The 26,196-nt window shown below is 24.4% G+C and overlaps 1 protein-coding gene across 1 annotated transcript; it reads right to left on the minus strand.

The window, feature by feature from the left end:
• Positions 1-3,381: 3,381 nt before the first annotated feature.
• On the minus strand, positions 3,382-21,968 carry LOC113382150 (acyl-CoA desaturase 1-like). Its single transcript, XM_026620698.1, has 8 exons — positions 21,892-21,968; positions 17,065-17,259; positions 16,834-16,964; positions 8,614-8,819; positions 8,012-8,197; positions 6,588-6,694; positions 4,434-4,550; positions 3,382-3,479 (listed from the first exon to the last, which is right to left on the minus strand). The coding sequence occupies exons 1-8, from the start codon at positions 21,899-21,901 to the stop codon at positions 3,382-3,384; spliced, it is 1,050 nt and encodes a 349-aa protein (XP_026476483.1). The 5' UTR covers positions 21,902-21,968.
• Between the last annotated feature and the right edge of the window lie 4,228 nt (positions 21,969-26,196).

The following is a 26,196-nucleotide window of genomic DNA, read 5'->3' on the forward strand; positions in this document are numbered from 1 at the left end:
TTATTTATTTGTAGATAAGCGAAATGCAAATAGATGCAACTTATGCAAAAATCGCTTTTCCCATGAATTGGAACTCGTCTTATAAAAAAGCTATAAATTTTAAGTAAGTATCATAAAAATATTATTTATATTCTATTATTTCAAAAAATATATATCTATATGTGATTATCAGCATCTTACACTTAGTTTTGTTCATAATAATAAAAATAAATATTAAAATTAAAAATTTTCTACTAACGCTTACCATGCATATCCAAGCCTAAGTAAAAATGTAGGAGAAAGCGTCGTGTTAGGTTTGGACAACATGGCAAGCACTCGTAAAATTTTAAGTATTTTTGGAACAAAATTAGAAAAAAGATTTTAAAACTCATTTATCATTGATTAAGTCGATTATCATGATGTTTATATATTGTTTTTTTTATTTAGTTTGATGAGAATGCGCCAATTTGGTGTATGGGACCACATTCGAACAGCAATGATTCCGGGTTTGCCTATTTGCGAAAATGCATCGATTTTCACGAGTGCGGCCCTGGAAAATGTAGCTTCTGCTATAATGCTTTTGGCTTTGGGGGCTATTGTTGCCACAATTTTTGGTCAGTAGAAAAAAATTATTTAAAAAAAAATGTAAAAAAATACGCTTTTTGCTTAATTGATAGAGACGTGATATATAGAAATCATCGATAAGAGAAAGTGTGTGTCGATTTGCGGTACATTTTTTCAGTTTTTTACAAAAATCTCTAAATATTTATTAGCGTTGATATAAATATTTTTATATTGCTGAATAAAACCAAGGTCAAATTTTGCCTACCAATTTAAAAAATCCTAAATTATTTATAGTTTTCCAGAATTTTATAAAAAAAACTCTGTAAGATTAATCAAGCTCTTCCAGCTTTTCACCAAATCGATTTATTACTACTATTTATAGTAGCTCAGAATTTTAATATATTAAGTTAATGCCAATTAGGAAAGTTTCTAACATATGTATTAGTTTTTAAGTAATTTAATAAAATTATTTTTTTTCAAGTTATTTTGGAAAATTTGTGGAAAAAACGCCTAAGAGTTCCCAGCATGCGAAAAACACCAGAGTGGAAAATCAAGAGAAAAAGACATTACAGCAAATAGATATAAAAAAAATAAAATTAAATTATTTTAGCATATTAAAAAGTATTTAAAAAATAGTATGAAGTATAAGAAAGTATTATAAATAAATTAAAAAAGTAAAAGGACAAACACAAATAAGTTGTTTTTATTCAAAACACATACAAACCTATACATAAACATAAAAATAAACATAAAAATAGTCATAGAAAAAATAGACAGATAGAATAAATAATTTTAATATTATTATATATTATTATTATTTATTAGCATTCACGCACAATATTTCACAAAAGTCCCAATTTTTTCTTGGACAAATTTTTTCCCAAATTTTTTTTGCTTTTCGTGCACAAATTTTTCAAAATCTCCTAAAAAAAAAAATTGTTATGAAAAATTAGAAATGAGTTGCCAGTGCAAAATATTGTGCAGAATAAAAATAAAATCGTGCAAAAATATAAAAAATTGAAAATAATTAAATAATTATTATTTATTACTATTCGCACACAATATTTCACAAAAGTCCCAATTTTTTCTTGGACAAATTTTTCCCTATTTTTTCGTTTTCGTGCACAATTTTTTCAAAATCTCCTAAAAAAAAAAAATTGTTATGAAAAAATAGAGTTTCCAGTGCAAAATATTGTGCAGAATAAAAATAAAATCGTGCAAAAATATAAAAAAATAGAAAATGTTTAATAATTATTATTTATTAGCATTCACACACAATATTTCACAAAAGTCCCAAATTTTCTCTTGGACAATTTTTTTCCCAAATTTTTCGTTTTCGTGCACAAAATTTTTCAAAAATCTCCTAAAAACAAAAAATTGTTAAAATAGAGTTCTAGAGAATAACAAAATAGAGTTTCCCAGTGAAAAATATTGTGCATAATAAAAATAAAATCGTGTAAATGTGTGAAAAAATTAGAAAATAGTGTTAATTAAATTAAATTATTATAAATTATATAATTATTATAAATTTTTTCCAAAAATTTGGTAAAATTTTAATTCAAAATGGTGTTAATAAACTGTTTTAAAAACTTGTGTTAATAAAATTAAATTAGTGTAAGTTTTTTATTTTAAAAGTATTATTTTTAAATTATTTTGGTTTATAAAAATAGTGTTGAATTATTATGAATATTATATTTCTAGATTTTTTAAAATTTGTAAATATTATATTCAAAGTGGTGCAAATTTGTAAATATTAATTTGGTGCAAACTAAATATTTTTTTGGTTTACTAAATTTGTTTTAAAATTTTATCTAATAAATTGTGTTAATAAAATTAATTAAGTGTAAATTTTATATTTTAAAAGTATTTTTTTTAAATTATTTTGTGCCCCAAAAAATGTTGTCAGACTTAATTTTTGATTTATCAAAATTTTTGGTAAAATTTCATGCAATTTTGGCAAGAGTGTAAAAATATTTTGAAGTCTTTAAAAATATTTATTTAAACAAAGTCAATAGTGGATTAAAATATTTTGTAACAAATGTGTTTAACTAATTTGTATATATAACATATCTGGCAAATATTTCATGTTTTTTGCCAATAATATTATTGACATCCAATTTTTACTCAGAATTTAATATATATCTGATATTTTATGCAAATTGTATATAAAATGATATTTCTACTAATGTTTTCTGTCAAAATTTTAGTTTTTTTCAAAAAAGACCAAAATAAAATGCTAATTTTTTGCTAATTTTTATCTACATAATTACTATTTTTGTAATTCAATACCAATTGTAAATTCTTTTGTCAAAATCCAAAAAGATTTATCGAAATTCGACTAACCGTTCAAGAAGAATGATATATATATATATATATATATATCATATATATATATATATATATATATATATATATATATATATTTGTAATATTTTTGCAGCCCAATCGTCGAATTAAAAAAAATATAAATAACAAAATTATTTATTCCATTAAACGTTTCGACACTTGATGTGTGTCATCATTTAGTAATCAAACCAGGAAAAACAACAGAAAAAATTAACTATGACGTAAAATTGATTGGACACTAAATTTGTGTAAAATAATAAAATACTATTATATTAACAAACGAGTTTCATGTTATTAATAGCGGTGCATTATGGACACTGATCAAGGTTACAACGCAAGTGTAGTGAAGGAGTGGATATATATATATATATATATTTTATTTACTAAAGATTTTCATCCACTTTTGACTTTGTTTAAATAATTTGTTGTTAATTTGTTCTTAATTTATTTAAACTATTTTTGTTAATTTTTTTAGAAAAGAAAATAGTAAAATTATGATGTATACTTGACGGCGTCCAAATAGTGTTCAGGATGAAATTTTTGTTGGGCCTTAGAACCGACTTCTTCCAAGCACTGCTCTATTGGTTTACCTAAAAAATAAATAGACATATAAAATCAAATGTAAATCATAAATCAATTTATCTCCGGAACATATGTTTTAACATAATTCAAATTTTTGTAAATCAATACCAATTGTAAATTCTCTTGACAAAATCCAAAAAGTTTTATCGAAATTGGACTAACCGTTCAATTATATATATATATTCAATCAAGTTTTATTCAAAACTTTTATATTGAAGAAAACAAAAAGTTTGAGATGAATCTGTAGTGAATTTTATCTAGTTTCTGCTAAGTTAATTAGAAAAGAGTGCAAATACAAAGTTTTCGAGATATTTACAAAAATGTAAAAAATATGTACCAAATTTTTGTATAGTCACAGTCTAAACGCATTTTCAAATATTTCTGTGCGACATTTTCACTTATACTGAGCTTATCTCGGCAGCATTTTCAAATTTTTCAATAGTTTTCTCACAAAATTGGAAAAGTGCTCCAATACATAAACAGTCTAAACGCACTTGGGTAAATATTTGTACCGGAGTGGCGCTTAGACTGTGCTTAGCCTGGGTGATTTTTTGAATTTTTGATCATGAATTTTTGAAATTACAAACATATTTTATGGAAAATAAAAAAAGATGTAATGATTTTTTAACCTAAAAAAATGTGGACGAAAAAATGTGGACGAAAAAATGCGGACATACAAAACACACACACACACACACACATATTCATTAGTTTTCTGAGGTATGCCTTAAAATGTTCAGAAACCTTCAAAACGTCGAGAAATGCAAAAATTTTCGGGAAGTTAATTAGTAATTGTTTAAAAATTACCAGTGTACTATTTTTAACAAAATGTTAGAACAACCAATTCCAAAGACAAAAAAGAACATGGCATATCATTTTACAAAAACTTTTTGCATATAAATAAATAAATAAATTATTATATTATTATTTATTATATTATATTTATTATTTATTATATCTACCAGTATCTACAGAATTTGCCAAAGCCTTCTTCACAGAAGCAGAATCCATAGTACGCAAATTCGTGGCCAATCCCAAAGCTGCAAAAACCCTGATAAAGGCGGTGGAGCAACCGGAGCCTGGAACGTATGCAAAATATTATAGGCAACTTGCCGATAGGCATTGGTGGTTAGGCATGTGGGGTGTCTGGGAAAAGGGCTCGTCGAGTAGAGTACAAATATGGTGAAAAAATATTTGTAAGTTCAAATTTGACTAAAAGAGATATTTTGGTGAGGGCGAGATTTTTTTGGCAACTTGTCGATAGGCAAATTGGTTAGTAGGCGTGTGGGGGTGTCTATGGATAGAGCTTAATGAGCAGATTCCAAATGTGTAAACAAATTTAATTTATAATATTGCATCTTTGAAATAATTAGAAAAAAGTTGATGCAGTATCAAAAAGTTGAACAGGTACTAGAAAAATTAATAGCAACTTGCCAATAGGCTAACTGATAATACATGTTGGGTGTCTATGGATAGAGCTCAATAAGCAGAATACGAATTTCTAAACCAATTTAATTTGCAATATTGCAGTTTGAATTTAATTTTAAAAAAATGTGGTGAAACATCTAAAAGTTGAACAAGTTCCAAGAAGATTAATAGCAACTTGCCACTAGGCAAATTGGTAAGGCATGTGTGGTGTCTATGGATAGAGCTCAATAAGCAGAATACGAATTTCTAAACCAATTTAATTTGCAATATTGCAGTTTGAATTTAATTTTAAAAAAATGTGGTGAAACATCTAAAAGTTGAACAAGTTCCAAGAAGATTAATAGCAACTTGCCACTAGGCAAATTGGTAAGGCATGTGTGGTGTCTATTGATAGAGCTCAAAAAGCAGAATACAAATTTCTGAACAAATTTAATTTGCAATATTGTATTTTTAATTTAATTTTAAAAAAATGTGGTAGAGCATTAAAATGTTGAACAAGTACCAGAAAAATTAATAGCAACTTGCCAATAGGCAATTCAATAAGTGCATGTGACATGTCTATGGATAGAACTCAAAAAGCAGAATGCGAATTTCTAAACCAATTTAATTTACAATATTGCAGTTTAAATTTATTTAAAAAAATGTGGTGGAACATCTAAAAGTTGAACAAGTTCCAGAAAAATTAATAGCAACTTGCCAATTGGCAAACTGATAGTACATGTGACGTATCAATGGATAGAGCTCAAAAAGCAGAATATAAATTTCTAAACCAATTTAATTTGCAATATTGCAGTTTGAATTTAATTTTTAAAAAATGTGGTGGAACATCTAAAAGTTGAACAAGTACTATAAAAATTAATAGCAACTTGCCAATAGGCAAACTGATAAGAGCATGCGGGGTGTCTATGGATAGAGCTCAAAAAGCAGAATACGACTTTATAAACCAATTTAATTTGCAATATTGCAGTTTTAGTTAAATTTAAAAAAATGTGGTGATGCATCAAAAAAGTTGAACAAGTACCAGAAAAGTTAATAGCAACTTGCCAATAGGCAAACTGATAGTACATGTGGGGTGTCTATTGATAGAGCTCGGAGAGCAGAATACAAATTTCTAAACCAATTTAATTTGCAATATTGCAGTTTGAATTTAATTTAAAAAACATGTGGTGAAGCATCAAAAAGTTGATGTAGAAGGAAGATCTTGGGCAACTTGCCAAAAGGCAAACTGATAGTACATGTGGGGTGTCTATTGATAGAGCTCAAAAAGCATAATGCAAATTTCTAAACCAATTTAATTTGCAATATTGCAGTTTTAGTTAAATTTAAAAAAAATGTGGTAGAGCATCAAAAAGTTGAACAAGTACCTGAAAAATTATTAGCAACTTGCCAATAGGCAAACTGATAGTACATGTAGGGTGTCTATGAATAGAGCTCTAAAAGTACATTACAAATTTAGTATTAAATTTAATTTTGATTGGTATATAAGAGATTTGGAGGACAAAAACCAAAATCAATATAAAATTACAGTTTTCTGGTGAAAATAAGTGTTGGATCACTGTTTTAGGTATCCTGTTAGTTGCATTGAATTAGAACTTTATCATAAAATATGCATAAGAGTATTTTTGACTTTTTAGCCAAATTTTTTTTACTAATTTTTATAAAAATTTTGGTTTATTTTCAATTTTTACCATAAGTTCCATATTCCCCAGACTGGTAGTCCCATGGTAGCATATAGTGGTAACTTGGCCAGTAGGATTTTGTTATGAAAAAGATCATGTTGCTGTCTGAAGGATACCTAATAATATAAAAATAATTAATAAAAATAAAAATATCCATAAGAAAATTATTAATAATACACGTTAACACCACAAAGTATATTATTAGTGTGTAAGTAAGATGGTAAGTTTCTGGTGACATTTTTCTAAACTTTGGCTTTTAACTTTTGAGGTAATAAAGATACATCAAAGTTGTCTTTGGGTGAATTATAGCTAATAGTACAAGCTATATATGTGCTGTACAACATGTCCTTCAAAAAACACTTTTTGGTACTTAAAAAACCTTAACAAATCTTTAGCTCTTTAGTCCAACCTGCTGCCACCATTTTTCTAATATCATCCATAACAAGTTAAGATATTATAATTTTTTTCCAGAAAAAAAAATGATTTAGTTACTATTTATTACTATTTATTACTATTTAATACTATTTCATTAATGTTTACGATTTTTTTAAATTCCTCCCCGTTTAATTGAGAAAATTAATAATAATAATACACATTAACACCACAAAATATATAAATAGTGTGTAAGTAAGGTGGCAAGTTTCTGGTGATATTTTTCTAAACTTTGGCTTGTAACTTGTGAAGTAATAAAGATACATCAAAGTTGTGTTTGGGTAAATTTTAGCTAATAGTATAAGCTATATATGTGCTATACAACATGTCCTTCTAAAACCACTTTTTGGTACTTAAAAAACCTTAACAAATATCTAACTCTTTAGTCCAACCTGCTGCCACCATTTCTTTAATATCTTCCAAAACAAGTTAAAATATTGCGATCTTTTTCCAGAAAAAAATTGTTTAAATACTATTAAACCTAAAATATAAAAAATATTCAATAAAAATGAAAATATTGATAAGAAAACTATTAATAATACACATTAACACCACAAAATATATGAATAGTGCGTAAGTAAGGTGGTAAGTTTTTGGTGACATTTTTCTAAATTTTGGCTCGTAACTTCTAAAATAATGAAGATACATCAAAGTTGTCTTTGAGTAAATTATAGCTAATAGTATAAGCTATAAGTGTGCTATACAACATGTTATTCTATAAACACTTTTTGGTACTTAAAAAACCTTAACAAATCTTTAGCTTTTTAGTCCAACCTGCGGCCACCATTTCTCTAATATTAGGTTGTCAAATATCTCCCTTCCGCTTTTTTGCTCTTGGTTTATAATACAAAAAGGCGGAAGGGAGATATTTGACAAACTTATATCTACCACAACAAGTCAAAATATTACAATTTTTTTACAAAAAAAAATATTTTAAATACTATTGAATACTATTTATCACTATTTATTACTATTTCATCAATTTTTCCTATTTTTGTTACCTTTCTCCTCGTTTAATTCCCCAAACATGCCTTGCAGAGTTTATCAACCAGGAAGCATGAAGGGCCAGAAGGTACCTTGTGCATCCAATTATGAAAAAACTGTTGACAAAATTTTCGCCCCAGTATTCCATCGGTGCATTGATTGGCAGCAAAAGTGTTAAGATTATGTACATTGGCCAATAGAACCTATAGGAAAAAAATTTGGACGATTAGTCAACCCTTTTGGTTAAGGTGGGTAATGGATTGTGGGTTGGATTTGGTTTGTTGTGTTTATGATAAGTTTTGATGGGTTTGTGTGAAGTGGATGGTATGTATGGGTGATTTGTAGTAAATTGAATTGTGTATAAAGTTGTCTAAGGTTGTAAAGACCTACAGCAACTTGGTATACTTCAAAACTGCATTTGAAATGCGGCAGTAAAGTTGAGTACCTGAAACTGGTTTGTGCCTTCATTTACCAAAATCCGTATAACTTCTAAACTATTCATCCAAACTATAAGCAATCTTCAGCAAATTTATACAAAATTTTACGATCTCCAACATTATCTAACACCAAAAGACCCTACAACAACCCCTTATACCCATAAATCCATTCCCCAACTTACGATTTCTGGAACATGACCACCTTGTCCTTCTCCAAGTCGCTCATGTCCTGCTGCTCCAGCAGCCTTTCCTGCTCCGGACTGTAGCCCTGGAGCTGGTGGACGATTTGGGACTTGAATAGGTCCTTGTTGCTGTAAAAAGGGTCCTTGTCGGTGTCCAAAGTTGCATGATGGAGCCTGTGGGAACGGACCCAACTGTAGATACTTCCCTAGAAGGAAAGAGGATAGAGGTTAGTTTTTTGGTTGTAAATTGGAAAATAGTTGTTGGAGGTGGTTGGTGTGTATGAAGGATTTGTTGGGGATGATTTTAGGTAAAAGATTGTCATATATGACAATAGTGTAGGAGTGCGTTTTGTGTTTTTAAATTATTTTCAAAGTTCAAAGTTTGGAGGTGCTAAAGTTGTAGTAGATAGATACTTCCCTGGAAGCAAAAAGGCTAAAGATTAGATTTTTAGGGTTTTTGGTTGTAAGTTGTGAAAAAGTTGTCGGAGGTTGTTGGTGTGTATGGAGAATTTGTTGGGGATGATTTAGGGTTGAAGATTGTCATATATGATAATAGTGTAGGGGTGCGTTTTGTATTTTTAAATAATTTTCGAAGTTCAAAGTTTGTAGGTGCTAAAGTTGTAGTAGATATACGTGTATACTTCCCTGGAAGGAAAAAGGCTAGAGATTAGATTTTTAGGGTTTTTGGTTGTAAGTTGTGAAAAAGTTGTTGGAGGTGGTTGATGTGTATGAAGGATTTGTTGGGGATGATGTTGGGTAAAAGATTGTTATATATGACAATAGTGTAGGAGTGCGTTTTGTATTTTTAAATAATTTTCAAAGTTCTAAGTTCGAAGGTGCAAGGGTTGTAGTGTTTTTGTTTGTAGTTTTGGGAATAACTTGTAAACTATTGCTTAAAATTTCAAACTATATTAGAAATAAGTATTGGTTATTGAATTATCTATGAGTTTGTCATATGTAATAATTTTGTAAAATGACTTTTTATATTTTTAACAAATTTTTAAAATTTGGTTAAGGTAAAGGTCAAGAGAGCAAATTTCGTATAGAGTCTACCTACATTTTTGCTCGTAACTTCTAAACAAATCACTATATTAGAAATCCATTTATACACAAACAATCTTCATATAATTATCTATCATCTGTCTATATACACTTAGTTACTTTTATTTATAGTTTTGTCACAAATCTCTTCTCAAAAACGAATAAATGCATAAGTTTACTTGTTTTACGTAGATCAAACAGGTTTTGCGTGAATATGCATATGCATATTTTTGATCATAACTCTTAAAATAAGAATTGAATTTAAAAATAGTCTTCTAGAAGCCATTTTGCATAAAATTATTATTAATTTTTCCATATATATCAGTATCGTGAAAACACAAATTACGTATACAATGTCTTATCGAAAGTAAGGTACAAATTTGTACATAACTTTTAAACTAATTTATGTATTTAAAATCGATTTATATAAAAATTGTCTTTATGAAATTGTTTACTATTAGTCCATATACAACTAGTTAATATAGTTTATAGTTTTGGCGCAAAAAACGAAGAATACAAATATATATATACAATAAGTCTTATAATTAATAATTTAATTTTATGGTCTAAAAATATGTGTAAAGTTTTATAGTTAAAACTATTTTTAAATTATGTAAATGTTTGAATATTACATAAAAAATTTCATACAAAAATGTCTTCAATAATAAAAAAAATATTTAAGTAAACTTTTTAAGCGTTTATAAGTATAAAACGTTTTTTAAGCTCGACTTTTAATAATATTTAATAATTCAGTCTTAAGTTTGAAAGTTATTTAAAAATATAAAATGTACTCCTACAAAAATGTTATATATAACAAACTTAAAGATAATTTTATTGTTAATAACTCTTTCTAATACAATTTTTAAATTAAACTGTAATTTCATAAGTTATTCTCAAACAAAAAAGTGTACTACAAATTTAGCACGTACTTGCACTTTCCCTTAACCTATTTTTGGAAATTATTTAAATATATAAAACGTACTCCTACAGAAATATCATATATAACAAATTTTTAGATAATTTTATCATAAACAATTCTTTAGAAGACAATTTTCAAATCCAACGCTTATTTTGCAAGTTATGCTAGAAAAATCTAAGACATCTATAATTTATATAACAGTTCCCATACAAAATCGTTCGATTCACACTCTAACAATAAGAAAATATTAAGAAACACTTTTCAAGTGTTTGAATAAGTGTAGAAAGTGCTTAAGGCTTGGCCTATATTATATTTATAAATATACATACATACACACAAATAATATTTATATTTTAAACATCGTCGAAGAATTTTCTTACATAACCGAGTGTTAATTGACAATTACTTTATTATATGCAAAAGAAGTTTTTTTCTAAAAAGATCTATTCAAGTGTCAACTTTCTCACTTTTTTGCATCAACTGCACTCATCGAATGCTTCTACTAACCTTTTATGAAGTGCATTTTGCAATATTGCAAAAGATATAGTTGTTAAAAATTATTTTATGACCGTAAATAAAGTAATTTAATGAGAAAACATATTTTGTTGCAATTTTTGTGTTGAAAATTGTTAGAAAAAGTAACTAGGTGTGTATGGACGGAAAATCGATAATTTTATAAAGATAATTTGGGTATAAATAGATTTTACAATATATATAATAATTATTTTTAAATTTATAGTCAAGAATATACAAATTTGTACTTTTGCAGTAGTGGATTTTTTATATTAGGTAATTTATGGTGCATTTTTTTTTTAGATTTTTGAGAATAACTTGTAAAATATTAGTTTAATTTAAAAATTTTGTCAGAAAGTATTATTAACAATTAAATTATCAATTAGTTTGTAATATATAATATTTTTGTAGGAGTACGTTTTATATTTTTAAATAATTTTCAAAATTTTGCTAACGTAGAGTTCAAGTACGTGCCTAATTTGTAATGCACTTTTTGAATATTTTTGGGAATAACTTGTTAAATATTGGTTTAATTCAAAAGTTGTATTAGGAAGAATTATTAATAATATAATTATCTATTAGTTTGTTATATAAAATATTTTTGTAGGAGTACGTTTTATATTTTTAAATAATTTTCAAAATTACGTGCATAATTTGTAAGTGCCTAATTTGTAGTGCATTTTTTATATACTTTAGAATTTTATAAATGTTGTTATTATTAACTAAATTATATATTTAAAAAAGTAAAAAAGTAAAAGTATTTCTTAGAATTTTTTGCGGGTAAACACATTCGGTTTATTTATTTTGTTTATTTGTGGTTTAAATAAAGGTTTTCCCATCGAACGAATTTGTATGAAATTTTTTGTAGAAATATATTTAACAATCTATATATTATTTATTCAATTACGTCTAAAATATTTTTCAGAAAATCACAATCAAACGTTCAAAGTTTAGTCTAATAAATATTAATATATTATAATTATTGAATAGTTTCGTTCGAGAATATTATTTCCGATTGATTTTTCATACAATAGCAAATGTAAATGAATTTACATTGAATTCGTTGAACTTTGAACTTTTCTTCTTCAAACTAACAGTTTGCTTTGTAATTAAATATTGCATTGTAATTAGAAATTTACTTTATTCAGTACAACCTTTAAAGTAAAATTGGATCTGAAAAATAAACTATGTTTTGTTTTAAAATTGTTGAAACTATTTGTTGACATTGAAAATAAAAATGGAATTGTTGAAAATAATTGCTAAAGTTATTGCAAAAACAAATGGATTTGAATAATTATTTAGATAATATTAGGGAAGACCTTGGGTGTTATCAAAGAAAAATATTAGGTTTGAAAAAAATTAAAAAAAAATAAAATAGAAGCCAAAAATATGTAGGATTTGGTTAGAGTACTTTGTACTAACAAATACTAATTTGTTATACTAATAATTGTTTGAATTAATTTGTTACTATTTTATATTTTAATAGACATATTTAGGTATAACATACCAAAATTATAGCTTGAAAAAACTAATGCTTTGTTTAGAGTAAATTTTTAAAAACTGAGTTTTAAATTTTATACCAAGCTTTGTTTGTAGTACGTACTTTGTTCAAGTAATAATAAAATTTTTTGAATAAATTTGTTCTTAATTGAATTATTTTGATGCCAAATTGTTTTAAACATATTTAGGTATAACATACCGAATTTTCAAAAATTTAGAGCAAGTGGTTTATTTATACTAAATTTTCAAAATTGACATTATTTTTCTAATTTCAGAACTAGATCATTCTTGAGAACTTTATGCAATTAGTTACTGATTTTATATACTAATAATTATTTTTACTAAATTTTTACAATTTTAAATTTTAATATGCATATTTAAGTATAACATACCAAAATTATAGCTTAAAAAAACTAATACTTTGCTTAGGGTAAATTTCTAAATGTTAACTTTACGATTTTAAATTTTACCCTAAATTTTGTTTTCGGTACGTACTTTGTTCAATTACTGAATTTTTTTATTAATTTTTTTTTAAATTTAATTATTTCTATGCCAAATTATTCTGGGCATATTTAGGTTTAACATACCAAAATTTTAAGAATTTTGAGCAAATAGTTTATTTATACAGAATTTGCAAAGTTGACATTATACTTCTAAATTTAGACTAGATCATTCTTGAGAACTTTGCGTAACTAGTTACTGATTTTATATACTAATAATTATTTTTACGAAATTTTTACAATTTTATATTTTAATAGACATATTTAGATATAACATACCAAAATTATAGCTTGAAAAAAACTAATACTTTGCTTAGAGTAAATTTTTAAAAGTTAACTTTATACTACATAAATTTTGTTCGTGGTACGTACTTTGTATTTATTGAATTTTTTGAATAAATTTGTTTTTAATTGAATTATTTTGATGCCAAATTGTTTTAAACATATTTAGGTATAACATACCAAATTTTGAATATTTTACAGCAAGTAGTTTATTTATACTGAATTTTCAAAGTCGACATTTAATCAACTAGATTTTTGTTGGGTATTTTGTGTTTCAAATATTGACTTTATGTACTAATAATAATTTTTACTAATTTTTTACTATTTTTCTGTATAACAGACATATTAATAACATACTCAAATTAGAATAACTCATAAATACTATTATAATTTTGCCGAATTTTGAAATTTCAACTTAATTTATTAAATTTACTACTAGATCTTTCTTGGGTACTTCGTGCATTAGTTCCTGATTTTACATACTAATAATTATATTTACTAAATTTTTATTATTTTTCTGTATAACAGACATGTATATTAGTAACATACTAAAATTAGAAAAATTTCAGAAAGAAAAGTATATTTTTGCCGAATTTTGAAAGTTAACTTTATACTTCTAAATTTAGTACTAGATCATTTTTGGGTATATTCCGCATCAAATATCAATCTAATATACTAATAATTAAAAAAATTAAATTTTTAATATTTTTCTGTATAACAGACATGTATATTAGTAACATACTGAAATTATAATAATTTAGAAATAATAATATAATTTTGCCGAATTTTGCAATTTCAACTTAATTTATTAAATTTAGTACTAGAAATCTCTTGGGTACTTTGTGCAATTAGTTATTGATTTTATATACTAATAATTATTTTTAATAAATTTTTACTATTTTTACGTATAACAGACATGTATATTAGTAACATACTAAAATTAAAAAAAAATCAGAACGAATAGTATATTTTTACCGAATTTTGAAAGTTGATTCAATTTTTCAAAATTAATATTAGTATGGGTGCATTGTGCATTAGTTACTTATTTTATATACTAGTAATTATTTTTACTAAACTTTTACTATTTTCCTGTATAAGAGACATGTATATTAGTAACATACTGAAATTAGAAAAATTTCAGAACGAAAAGTATATTTTAGCCGAATTATGAAAGATGATTTAATTTTTCAAAATTTAGACAGTTCATTTAAGGGTATATTCCGCATCAAATATCAATATTATATACTAATAATTAATAATATTAAATTTTTGCTATTTTTCTGTATAACAGACATGTATATTAGTAACATACTAAAATTTTAATAATTTAGAATTGATAATATATTTTTACCGAATTTTGATAGTTAACTTTATTTTTTAATTTCAGAACTAGATCTTTCTTGGGTACTTTGCGCAATTAGTTACTGATTTTACATACTAATAATTATTTTTACCAAATTTTTACTATTTTTCTGAATAACAGACGTACTTGATATTAACATACTAAAATTTAAATAATTTATAACTATTGGTTTATTTATTATAATTTTTAAAAATTTACTTATGTTGAATATTGAGGAACTATTCTCTCTCTTATTGAGGAGGAATATTGAGGAACTCTAAAAATTGCTAAAATTTCGTAGAATATTAATTTAATCCTAGTGCTGTCTATGAAAAATTTGTAGTTTAGTAAATTTCCAACAAAAAATTATTAATAAAAATTTTCTGTACGGCTAATAATTTTAGAGTTATTTTAACCCAAAAATAGCATACTAAAATTTGTTTATATCGAGCTTTATGTAACAGCACCGTCTTGCAAAATTAGTAATATCTCATAAAATATTAAACTTATTACATAACTATCTTTGGCACTTTTATAGCTTAAAAAATTTGCAATAAACAAAATATTAAAGAAATTTTTTCGTACGACTAATAATTTTAGAGTTATAACAACTCAAAAATAGCATATTAAAATTTGATTATTTAGGTCTTGCAAAATTAGTAATATCTCATAAAATATTAAACTTATTACATAACTATCTTTGGCACTTTTATAGCTTAAAAAATTTGCAATAAACAAAATATTAAAGAAATTTTTTCGTACGACTAATAATTTTAGAGTTATAACAACTCAAAAATAGCATATTAAAATTTGATTATTTAGGTCTTGCAAAATTAGTAATATCTCATAAAATATTAAACTTATTACATAACTATCTTTGGCACTTTTATAGCTTAAAAAATTTGCAATAAAAAATTATTAAAGAAATTTTCTGTACGACTAATAATTTTAGAGTTATTTAAACTCAAAAATAGCATAATAAAATTAGTTCATATTAAATGCAAGTTTGATGTAACAGCAAGGTCCTTGCAAAATTAGTAATATCTCATAAAATATTAAACTGATTACATAACTATCTTCAGCACTTTTATAGCTTAAGAAATTTGCAATAAAAAATTATTTATAAAAATTTTCTGTACGACTAATAATTTTAGAGTTATAACAACTCAAATATAGCATATTAAAATTTGTTTATTTAGGTCTTGCAAAATTAGTAATATCTCATAAAATATTAAACTTATTACGTAACTATCTTTGGCACTTTTATAGCTTAATAAATTTACAATAAAAAATTATTAATAAAAATTTTCCGTACGACTAATAACTTTAGAGTTATAACAACTCAAAAATTGCATATTAAAATTTGTTCATATTAAATGCAAGTTTGTTGGAGTTTGATGTAACACTAACGTCTTGCAAAATTAGTAATATCTCATAAAATAATAATCTTATTACATAACTATCTTCAGCACTTTTATAGCTAAATAAATTTACAATAAAAAATTATTAAAGAAATTTTTCCGTACGACTAATAATTTTAGAGTTATAACAACTCAAAAATAGCATATTAAAATTTGTTCATATTAAATGCAAGCAATCGATGTAACGTTTTGCCAAATTACTAATATCTCATAAAATATTAAATCTATTACATAACTATCTTTGGCACTTCTATAGCTTAATAAATTTACTTTAAAAAATTATTTATAAAAAATTTCAGTACGACGAATAATTTTAGAGTTATATTAACCCAAAAAAAAGCATATTAAAATTTGTTCATTTTAAATGCAAGTTTGATGGAGTTTGATGTAACATCAACGTCCTGCAAAATTAGTAATATCTTATAAATATTAAACTTATTACATAACTTTCTTTGGTACTTTTAAAGCTTAATAAATTTACCATAAAAAATTGTTTATAAAAATTTCCGTACGACTAACCATTTTAGAGTTACATCAAATCAAAAATAACTATGCAATCCGAGACAATTCATACGAGTTTTATGAGTTTACTTCAACTTTGCACCAGATTTTTTTTATCAGAGTCTTTTACCAACTTACCAATAGGCACAAATAAATTCTCAATAACTAATTTAAATATTTTTGAAAATATTTTGTACTTACAGTTCCCGCCAAAGTCTGACAAAGCATCAAAAAAATTCTAAGACTTTTATTTGCAGTATAAGATTTATGTGTCCAAAGTCTATGGGCACCACAAGTCGATCCCAAAACGCCTAAACTTAATAAAAGTAAACCTAAAAATATTAAAATATTATAAATAAATAATAATAACAAATATTAAAATTATTAAAAATATTTTTTCCATATTTTTTTCATATTTCTATTACTATTTACCGAATAAATTCGTCAAAAGTTTTGCCTTAAAAATCGCAGCCACTCCGTAAATTCCCAAAACGTGAATGTATAAGAAAAAAAGCACTGCTGGCCAACTCGTGGTTCTTTTTGAGTCTTCAGGATTTTGTTTGATAGTCGGTTCCGCAGTTTGGCCTTCACTGGCACTCGCCGTCTTAGACGAGGCGTCGGTTTTGTCTGAAAGAAGAAAAAAATGTCAGATTTTGATTGGATTTTAAAGTATACCGACTTGCTGTAGAGTATTATAATGTTAGACAATATTAAAGATGATTTAATTTTAAACAAATTTGTCGAATAAAGTGTTTAAATCTGATGAACTATTCAAAAGTTATGAAGAATATACCAAAGCAGTTATACGAGTTAGGAGAGACTGGAAATTGTTGTATTGGATTGGATTTTTAGGTATACCGAGTTGCTGTAGAGTGTTATGATGTTAGACAATATTATTTAATATTTAATTTTAAACAAATTTTCCGAATATTGTGTTTAAATCAGATGAACCGTTCGAAAGTTATGCAGAATATAACAAAGCAGTTGCACAAGAGAAGGAAAACTGGAAATTGTTGTATTGGATGGGATTTTAAAGTATACCGAGTTGCTGTAGGGTATTACAATGTTAAACAATATTATTTAATATTCAGTTTTAAACAAATTTGTCTAATATTGTATTTGTAACAGATGAACTATTCAAAAGTTATTTAATATAAAACAAAACAGTTGCCCGAGTTAAGAAAAAATGTGAATTGTTGTTTTGGATGGGATTTTAAAGTACACCGAGTTGCTGTAGAGTATTGTAATGTTAGACAATATTATTTAATATTCAATTTTAAACAAATTTGTCTAATATTATATTAGCATCAAATAAACTATTCAAAAGTTATTGAATATATAACAAAACAGTTGCACGAGTTAAGAAAAAATGTGAATTGTTATATTGGATGGGATTTTTAGGTATACCGAGTTGCTGTGGAGTGTTATAATGTTAGACAATATCATATAATATTTAATTTTAAATAAATTTGTCTAATAATATATTTGCATCAGATGAACTAATCAAAAGTTATCTAGGATATAAGTAAACCATTGCACGAGTTATTTGATGTAAAGAAAAATTGAATTGTTGTATTGGATGGGATTTTTAGGTATACCGAGTTGCTGCAGGGTTTTATAATGTTAGACAATATTATGTAATACTCAATTTTGAACAAATTTGTCTAATAATATATTGGCATCAGATCAACTGTTCAAAAGTTGTTGATTATATAACGAAACAGTTGCACAAGGTAAGAAAAACTTTGTATTTCTGTATTGGATGAGATTTTTTGGTATACCGAGTTGCTGTAGAGTATTATAATGTTAGACAATATTATATAATATTTAATTTTAAATAAATATATCTAATATTGTATTTGTATCAGATGAACTATTCAGAAGTTATATAAAATATAACAAAACAGTTGCACGAGTAGTAATAAATTAAATAAGAACTCTAAAAACAAGTGTAAAATTGCAATAAATTTTTAGTAAAAATAAAAACAGAAATTATTCTAGAAAATATTTATGCAATTTATTTATTACTGCCAAAAGGCAAAAACAATTAGAAATCAAATTTCTTTTCGAATTAACTAATGATTAAATCATTAACTAATAGTTGTCTAATTGACAAATTAACCAATTTTATGTAAACATCATTAGTATAACCCTTTTTCTATTAAAAATCCATTAGCAATTGCATAATTAAATATATATATATATATATATATATATATAATTCAATAAATTATTCACAAAACCGTTTATTATTCTTATATAAAAACTTGTGGTTAAAGGAATATATTTAATGTTTCATTATTTGTCACTAATGGGTAATTTTTGCAATAACTTTTAAATTATACAATTTATCAAAAAAACATATTCTACGAATTTATATTTTAATAAACACCTCATAAGACGTGATATATATATTTTTTTTGTACGATTAATAGTTTTAGAGATATTCTGATTCAAAAAGTACAAACGAATTTCAATAACAAATTTGAAAAATAGTAATAAAAAAACTAAAATTATTGCCATAGAATTTTGAAAATATTTTGTAAACTAATAGATTTAACAATAAATTTTATTTACAACTATTATAGCTTGATAAATCCTCAATAAAACGTGATGTTCAGATTTTTTGTACGTATAGTAGTTTTAGAGAGATTCTTAACCAAACACTACATATGAATTTTATTGGTACTAAAAGCAATAAGTTAAAAGAAAACTATAGCTAATACTTGAGATTTTTTTTAAATAATTTGCAAACAAAAAAAATTATGAATAAAGTATATTCACAATAATTATAACTGATCAAATTTTCAATAAAATCGTCATACAAAATATTTGTATACAAGCTATGATTCAAAAGATATTTACATTTGAAACTTGGTATTACGTAATTTGTTACCTGCAGTTAATTTTTACAGTAACTCCTAAACTGTGGGATTTATTGAATAAATGTATTCTACATAATTTTAGTTGAATCATACTTAATAAAACGTGGTATTTTATTTTTCTGTAGGAGTAATAGTTTTAGAGATATTCTGGTCCAAAAAGTACAAACGCATTTCTTAATAGAAATAAATAGAAACAAGCAATATGGAAACTAAGGTGATTGTCTAGATTTTTTTTTAATAATTTGTAAATTAATAGATTTATCCATAAACATTATTTAGCAAATTTGTAGCTTAATAAATACTTAATGAAACGTAGTATAAGATTTTTTTGTACGACTAATAGTTTTGGAGATATTCTGGGCCAAAAAGTACAAACGCATTTCTTAATAGAAATAAATTATAATAAAATATATGGAAACTAAGATGGTTATCTAGATTTTTTTAAATATCTAATAAACTAATAGATTAATCCATAAACTATATATAGCAAATTTGTACCTTAATAAACACTTCATACAAACTTTTCCAATACGATCAATATTTTGAGAAATATTTCAATCGAAAACTTTAAACGCTTTGCATAGTTAGTTATAGAAGCTAAAATTATCCGCCATGAATTTTAACATTATTTTGCAAACTGATAGATTTTTTAATAAACTATATTCATAACAACAATAGCTTAAAAAATACTGAATAAAATGTACTACTAAATTTTTCTATAAGACTAAAGTTTTAGAGATATTCAAATCCAAAACCACGCATATCAAAATTAGTAAAATAAGACTAATATTATTTGCCGAGAATTTTAAAAATATTTTGCAAACTAATAAATTTATCCATAAACTTTATTTAGCAAATTTGTAGCCTAATAAACACTTAATAAAACGTAGTATAGGATTTTTCTGTACGACTGATACTTTTGAAAATATTTAAATTCAAAAATTAGTACCACAAAAAATTTGGTATAAAAATATACGAAACAAATTTCCAAATAACTCGAAAACTATTGATTTAATTAAGAAAACTTGTAGAACAAATTATAGTTTATTAAGTACTTAATAAAACCTTAATACACGACTTTTTTGTAGGATTAATTATTTTGAAGATAGACTAATAGTTTTAGAGATATTCAAATCCAAATCCACTAACATCAAAATTAAAAAAATAAAACCAAAAGTTGTTAGACAAGAATTCTAAAAATATTTTGCAAACTAATAGATTTATCCATAAACTTTAATTAGCAAATTTGTAGCTTAATAAACACTTAATGAAACGTGGTACAATATTTTTCTGTACGACTGATAGTTTTGAAGATATTTCAAATCAAATATTAGTACCATAAAAAATTTGGTATAAAATATATCCGAAACAAATTTCCAAATAACTCGAAAACCACAAATTTAATTATAAAAAATTATTAAACATTAAATAGCCTAATAAATACTTAATAAGACCTTATTACACGACTTTTTTGTAGGATTAATTATTTGGAAGAGAGACTAATAGTTTTAGAGATATTCAAATCCAAAACCACTAATATCAAAATTATTAAAATAAAACCAAAAGTTGCTAGCCAAAAATTATAAAAATATTTTGCAAACTAATAAATTTATTGACAAACTTTATTCAGCAAACTTGTAGCTAAATAAACACTTAATAAAACGTAGTACAAAATTTTTTTGTGCGACTAATAGTTTTGAAGATATTTCAATTCAAAAATTAGTACCACAAAAAATTTGGTATGAAATATATACGAAACAAATTTTTAACTAACTCGAAAACCACAAATTTAATTTAAAAAAAATATTAAACATCAAATAGCTTAATAAAAACCTAATAAAACCTTAATACACGACTTTTTTGTAGGATTAATTATTTTGCAGATATTTTGAACCAAAACGTAGGAACATAAAACAAAAACAATGTGTTATGGTGCAAAATTTAAAATAACGCAAAATCTATTAATTTGAACCCAAAACTATATTAAACACATTTATAGGTAACAAAATCCTTAACAAACTTCTCATATATAATATTTCAATAAACACAACAGTTTTGGAGTTATTTTATTCAAACCTTAAGCAAAATTTTACCAAGTTTGCATACAAATTCGTTATGGTGTTAACAATCTGCAAAATTTAAAATAACTCAAAAACTATTAATTTAACCCCAAAACTGTATTAAACAGTTTTATAGCTAAAAAAATCCTTAACAAACTTTTCATATATAATATTTCTACAGACACAACAGTTTTCGAGTAATTTCCAATCAAACCTTAAAAAAAAATTCAAACAAGTTTCCATGCAAATGATGCACTTATTTAGCAGTATTTTTTACTAAATACAGGTAAGTTTTTATTATTTATTATTCTTACCTGAAGCCATGTCCAAAGAACAATTTACACTTTAAATAAATACCGAAATATTTATTCAAACATCAGACACAAAAACGAAAACCGAAATGAATCGTTCGTCGTCTTCAAAACACAATTTATATTAGCCCCACCACACCAAACCAAACCTTATGCAGAACCCACAAAACGAGTCTATGGGTTCCCATACATTTTGTATGGAAGTCAAGGGCTTCAATGGCTTGGTCGCGGCACCGGTGTAATAGAATTTTGTAAAAAAATTTGTGACGATTTTTGTTCCCGACGAAATTAAACCAAGTACGCCAAAGTAGTAATAAAGGTCTAATTAATAAATAAAAAATATAAATTCATATAGTTTCGGAGTAAAAAGTGCCTTAAAATTAATTTCAAAATAGGTATGATTCATTGTCTCCGCACCAACAAAATGAGTGTATGGATTTGTATGAACGTCGGAGTAAATCAGGTGCCTCAAACGTTTGGTCAAGTCAGCGGTGCACAACATTTTTCAAAATCGATTTTAAGCACTATTTTGTTCCAAAATTTTTTGAACAAAATATGCCAAAATGTTTTTAAAAGTCTTATTTATATATTGTAAATTTAAAATTACGTAATAGTTATCTAAATTCGTGGAATTTTAATATTTTTCAATCGACTGTATGTAAATATTTACATAAGAGGCTGGCAGGATGCTTCAATTGAAAGTTTAATGAAATAGTAAATAAATAAATAAAAGATGTTTTGATGGATAAATTGTGTACAGAATTTTGTATTTTGATTTTTTTGTATTTGATTGGTAACTAGAAGTTTCAGAATTTTTTTTTGTAAAGTATTTTAAGGCCCAAAACACCAAAAACCAATTTTGGAAAATAATTTTTAGATAAATTTGTTATGTATAAGTAAATTCATTATTTTATTCCGTTTTTATATTGAATAATTGTGCAAATATTTAGGAAATTAATTGTTAAATAAATTTCTTATATAAATATATATTAGGTTGTCAAATATCTCCCTTCCGCTTTTTTGCTCTTGGTTTATAATACAAAAAGGCGGAAGGGAGATATTTGACAACCTTATATATATATATATATATATATATATATAAATAATAAGAGTTTTTATTTCTAATATTATTATAAATAACATTTTGAAGATTTTTGTTTCTGGCACCAATTACAATTAGGTGCAGTTTTTTTGGAATTTTTTTATTTTTGCTTATTAATTTGTGCAATATATTCATGAAAATTCACATAAATTTACGTAAGGTATTTATAAATAATATGTTTTGTAGTTTTAGTTACATTTTAAAAATTATTTGAAATGAGTAATTTTTTTAAACTAAATCTGGAGTATTGAAGTTGTCTGTAGTGTAGTTGTTTCGAAAATTTTAATTTTAATATTAATTTTTATTATATATTTATAAAAATTTCTACAAATTTAGCTAAGGTATAGATAAATAATATACCAAACTTTCAAATTTATCATAGTTATAGTATAATTTTAAAAATTATTTGAAATGAGTTATTATTTAAAAAAAAAGATGGAGTATTGTACTTTACTATAGTGTAGTTGTTTCGAAAATATTAATTTTAATATATTAATTTTTATTATATATTTTTAAAAATTTACACAAATTTAGCTAAGGTATTAATAAATAATATATTAAAATTTCAACAATTTTGTGGTTTTAGTTTAGTTTTAAAAATCATTTGAAATGTATTATTTTTTAAATTGAATCTAGAGCATTGTAGTTGTATATAGTGTAGTTGTTTAGAAAATATTAATTTTAATATATAAATTTTTGTCATATATTTATGAAAATTTTCAAAAATTTAGCTAGGATATTGATGAAGAATATACAAAAGTTTGAAAAGTTTTGAAGTTTTAGTTTAATTTTAAAAATTATTTGAAATAAATATTTTTTTAAATTGAATCTGGAGCATTGTTGTTGTCTATAGTGTAGTTGTTTAAAAAATTTATTTTTAATAATAGTTTTTTGTCAAATATTTATGAAAAACTTCTGATATTTAGCTAAAAACTCAGTAAGTAATATAAAAAAGTTTCAAAGTTCCTTTGGTTTTAGTTTAATTTTAAAAATTATTTAAATTCTATAATTTTTTAATTGAATCTGGAGCATTGTAGTTGTATATAGTGTAGTTGTTTCGAAAATATTAATTTTAATATATAAATTTATTTCGTATGTTAATAAAAATTTACGAAAGTTTAGCTAAAGTGTTAATAAATAAAATACCAAAGTTCCAAATTTATCTTAGATATACTATAATTTTAAAAATTGTTGATATATGTCACTTTTTAAACTAAATTTGGAAGGTTGCTGTTACTATAACTGCACTCTAGCAGCTATTTAGAAAATATTAATTTTAATATATTAATTTTTGTACTATATTTACCAAAACTTGTGTAAAATTTAGATAAGTTTTTATTAAACATTATACTAAAGTTTCAAAATTGTCATAGCTTTAGTTTTATTTAAAAAAATGTTTGAAATAAGTCATATCACTTAATGGATATATTTTTATTTATTTAAAAATTAAGTATTTTTCACATTTAATTTATTCTTTCCATAAAATTAAAGCAGTTTCAAAATTATTCAATTTTGCATAATTATTTATATAAAATAAATACTAAAACACTATTAAGATATATACCACAAAAACGTTCATATTTTTGCATAAATTTTAATCAAAAATCACTATTAAAAAAAGCGCACTAATTTGTATTCTTACTGTTTTTACTTAATAGTTTTGGCTCCAAAAATTGAACTAATTTATTATTCTAGTAGACGAATTAATTATCATTTCAAGACGTGACCTTTAAGGTTAAAGAATTCTTGACGAGCTATTTTTATTATAAAAAACAATACTAAAGTGAATAACTGTACGATCTGTAATTATTAGAAAATATAAAATATATAAAAATAGGTAAATCAAGTAAATACTTTATATATAGAAAGGGAATATTTTATCTATTTACGAATTACGAATCATTGGAACTCGACCTTGCCGTAACGCACTTCCGCTGCATTTGTACGGATTTACACTCTAGTCACGCCTGAAGAAGTTTTATTAAAAAAAAAATGTAAAGGTGAAGAAAAAATTAAGGACTATTTATATACTTATTTTAAATTAATTTATATGAAAAAATATTGATAAAAAACGATATGGAAAATGAAATCAATGTAAATATTAGATGATATAATGATTTTTGAATGTTATTTGATAAATTAATATTAAAATGTGTTAAAAATTTTGTAAATATTGCAGTGTTGGTCGAAGATCTATCCATGGATTTTTAAATAAAGTTTTAGCCGTTTTATTTTTTCAAATATTCAAAGATATCCATGGATTTTATCAAAATAATTATAATTCGGGACATTTTTCTACATTTCTTTAAATATCTCGAAAATTTTGTTTAGGATAACTTTGATATATACTTTGATATAAAAGTTTTGAATAAAACGACTTTGAATTCGATTTTTCCTTCTTATTTTTTCATTACCCATTGTGTTAATTCAAGTTTTCTATATGAGAATGCAAATTAATATTGCACTTTTAGTGAAAGAGTTAAAGCAACAAATCGTGATTATCACAGTTCGATGGCAAATTAAAAATGTTATATAACCGACTTTTTGAATTTCTAAAATATCTCAAAGCGTTCTCGAGATATTGCATTTTTAAACATTTCGATTTCGCAGAATCCATATTGATTTTTTACAACTTATAAAATTTGCAAAGTGTAAAAATGCATTTTTATAAAAACTATTGCAGATATTTTGGTGATTCAAAAAGTTGTTTTAAGAACATTTTTAATTTGCCATCGAATAGTAATACTCTCAATTTCCACTTTTCCACTATTTAAGAAAAATTCCGTATACTTTAAAATCCCAATTGAAAATAGATGAAATGACATGCAAGAAAGTAAATAAAAGCCCCAAAGACTATTTTAATATATAATTTTTTTGCAATTTATATTTATTAAAAATATAACATAATATATTACTATTTTATATGCTAAAAACATAAATCTACAATACTGTTTCATTGCATTCTTGAAGTACTTAGTAAAAATAGAGTTTAGGGAAAATATAGTTTAAGGAAGAGATTTATATAGAAGTAGATATTTAAAAAAAGACCTTAACTGACTGTAAACAAATATTTTTGTAATACTATCAAATTGAATTTTTAAAATTTTTAATAATACTTAGCAAAATTCAATTAAAGTCTTTAGTTAAATTTGTAAGAATAAAAATTTAATACCTAAGATATAGACAACCTGGTGTCTAAATTTCAA

Source organism: Ctenocephalides felis, unplaced genomic scaffold (genome assembly GCF_003426905.1).
Source record: "Ctenocephalides felis isolate EL2017-DRISC unplaced genomic scaffold, ASM342690v1 CF-g0.4_SCAFFOLD_03330, whole genome shotgun sequence".
In the NCBI taxonomy this organism is placed as follows: Eukaryota; Metazoa; Arthropoda; class Insecta; order Siphonaptera; family Pulicidae; genus Ctenocephalides; species Ctenocephalides felis.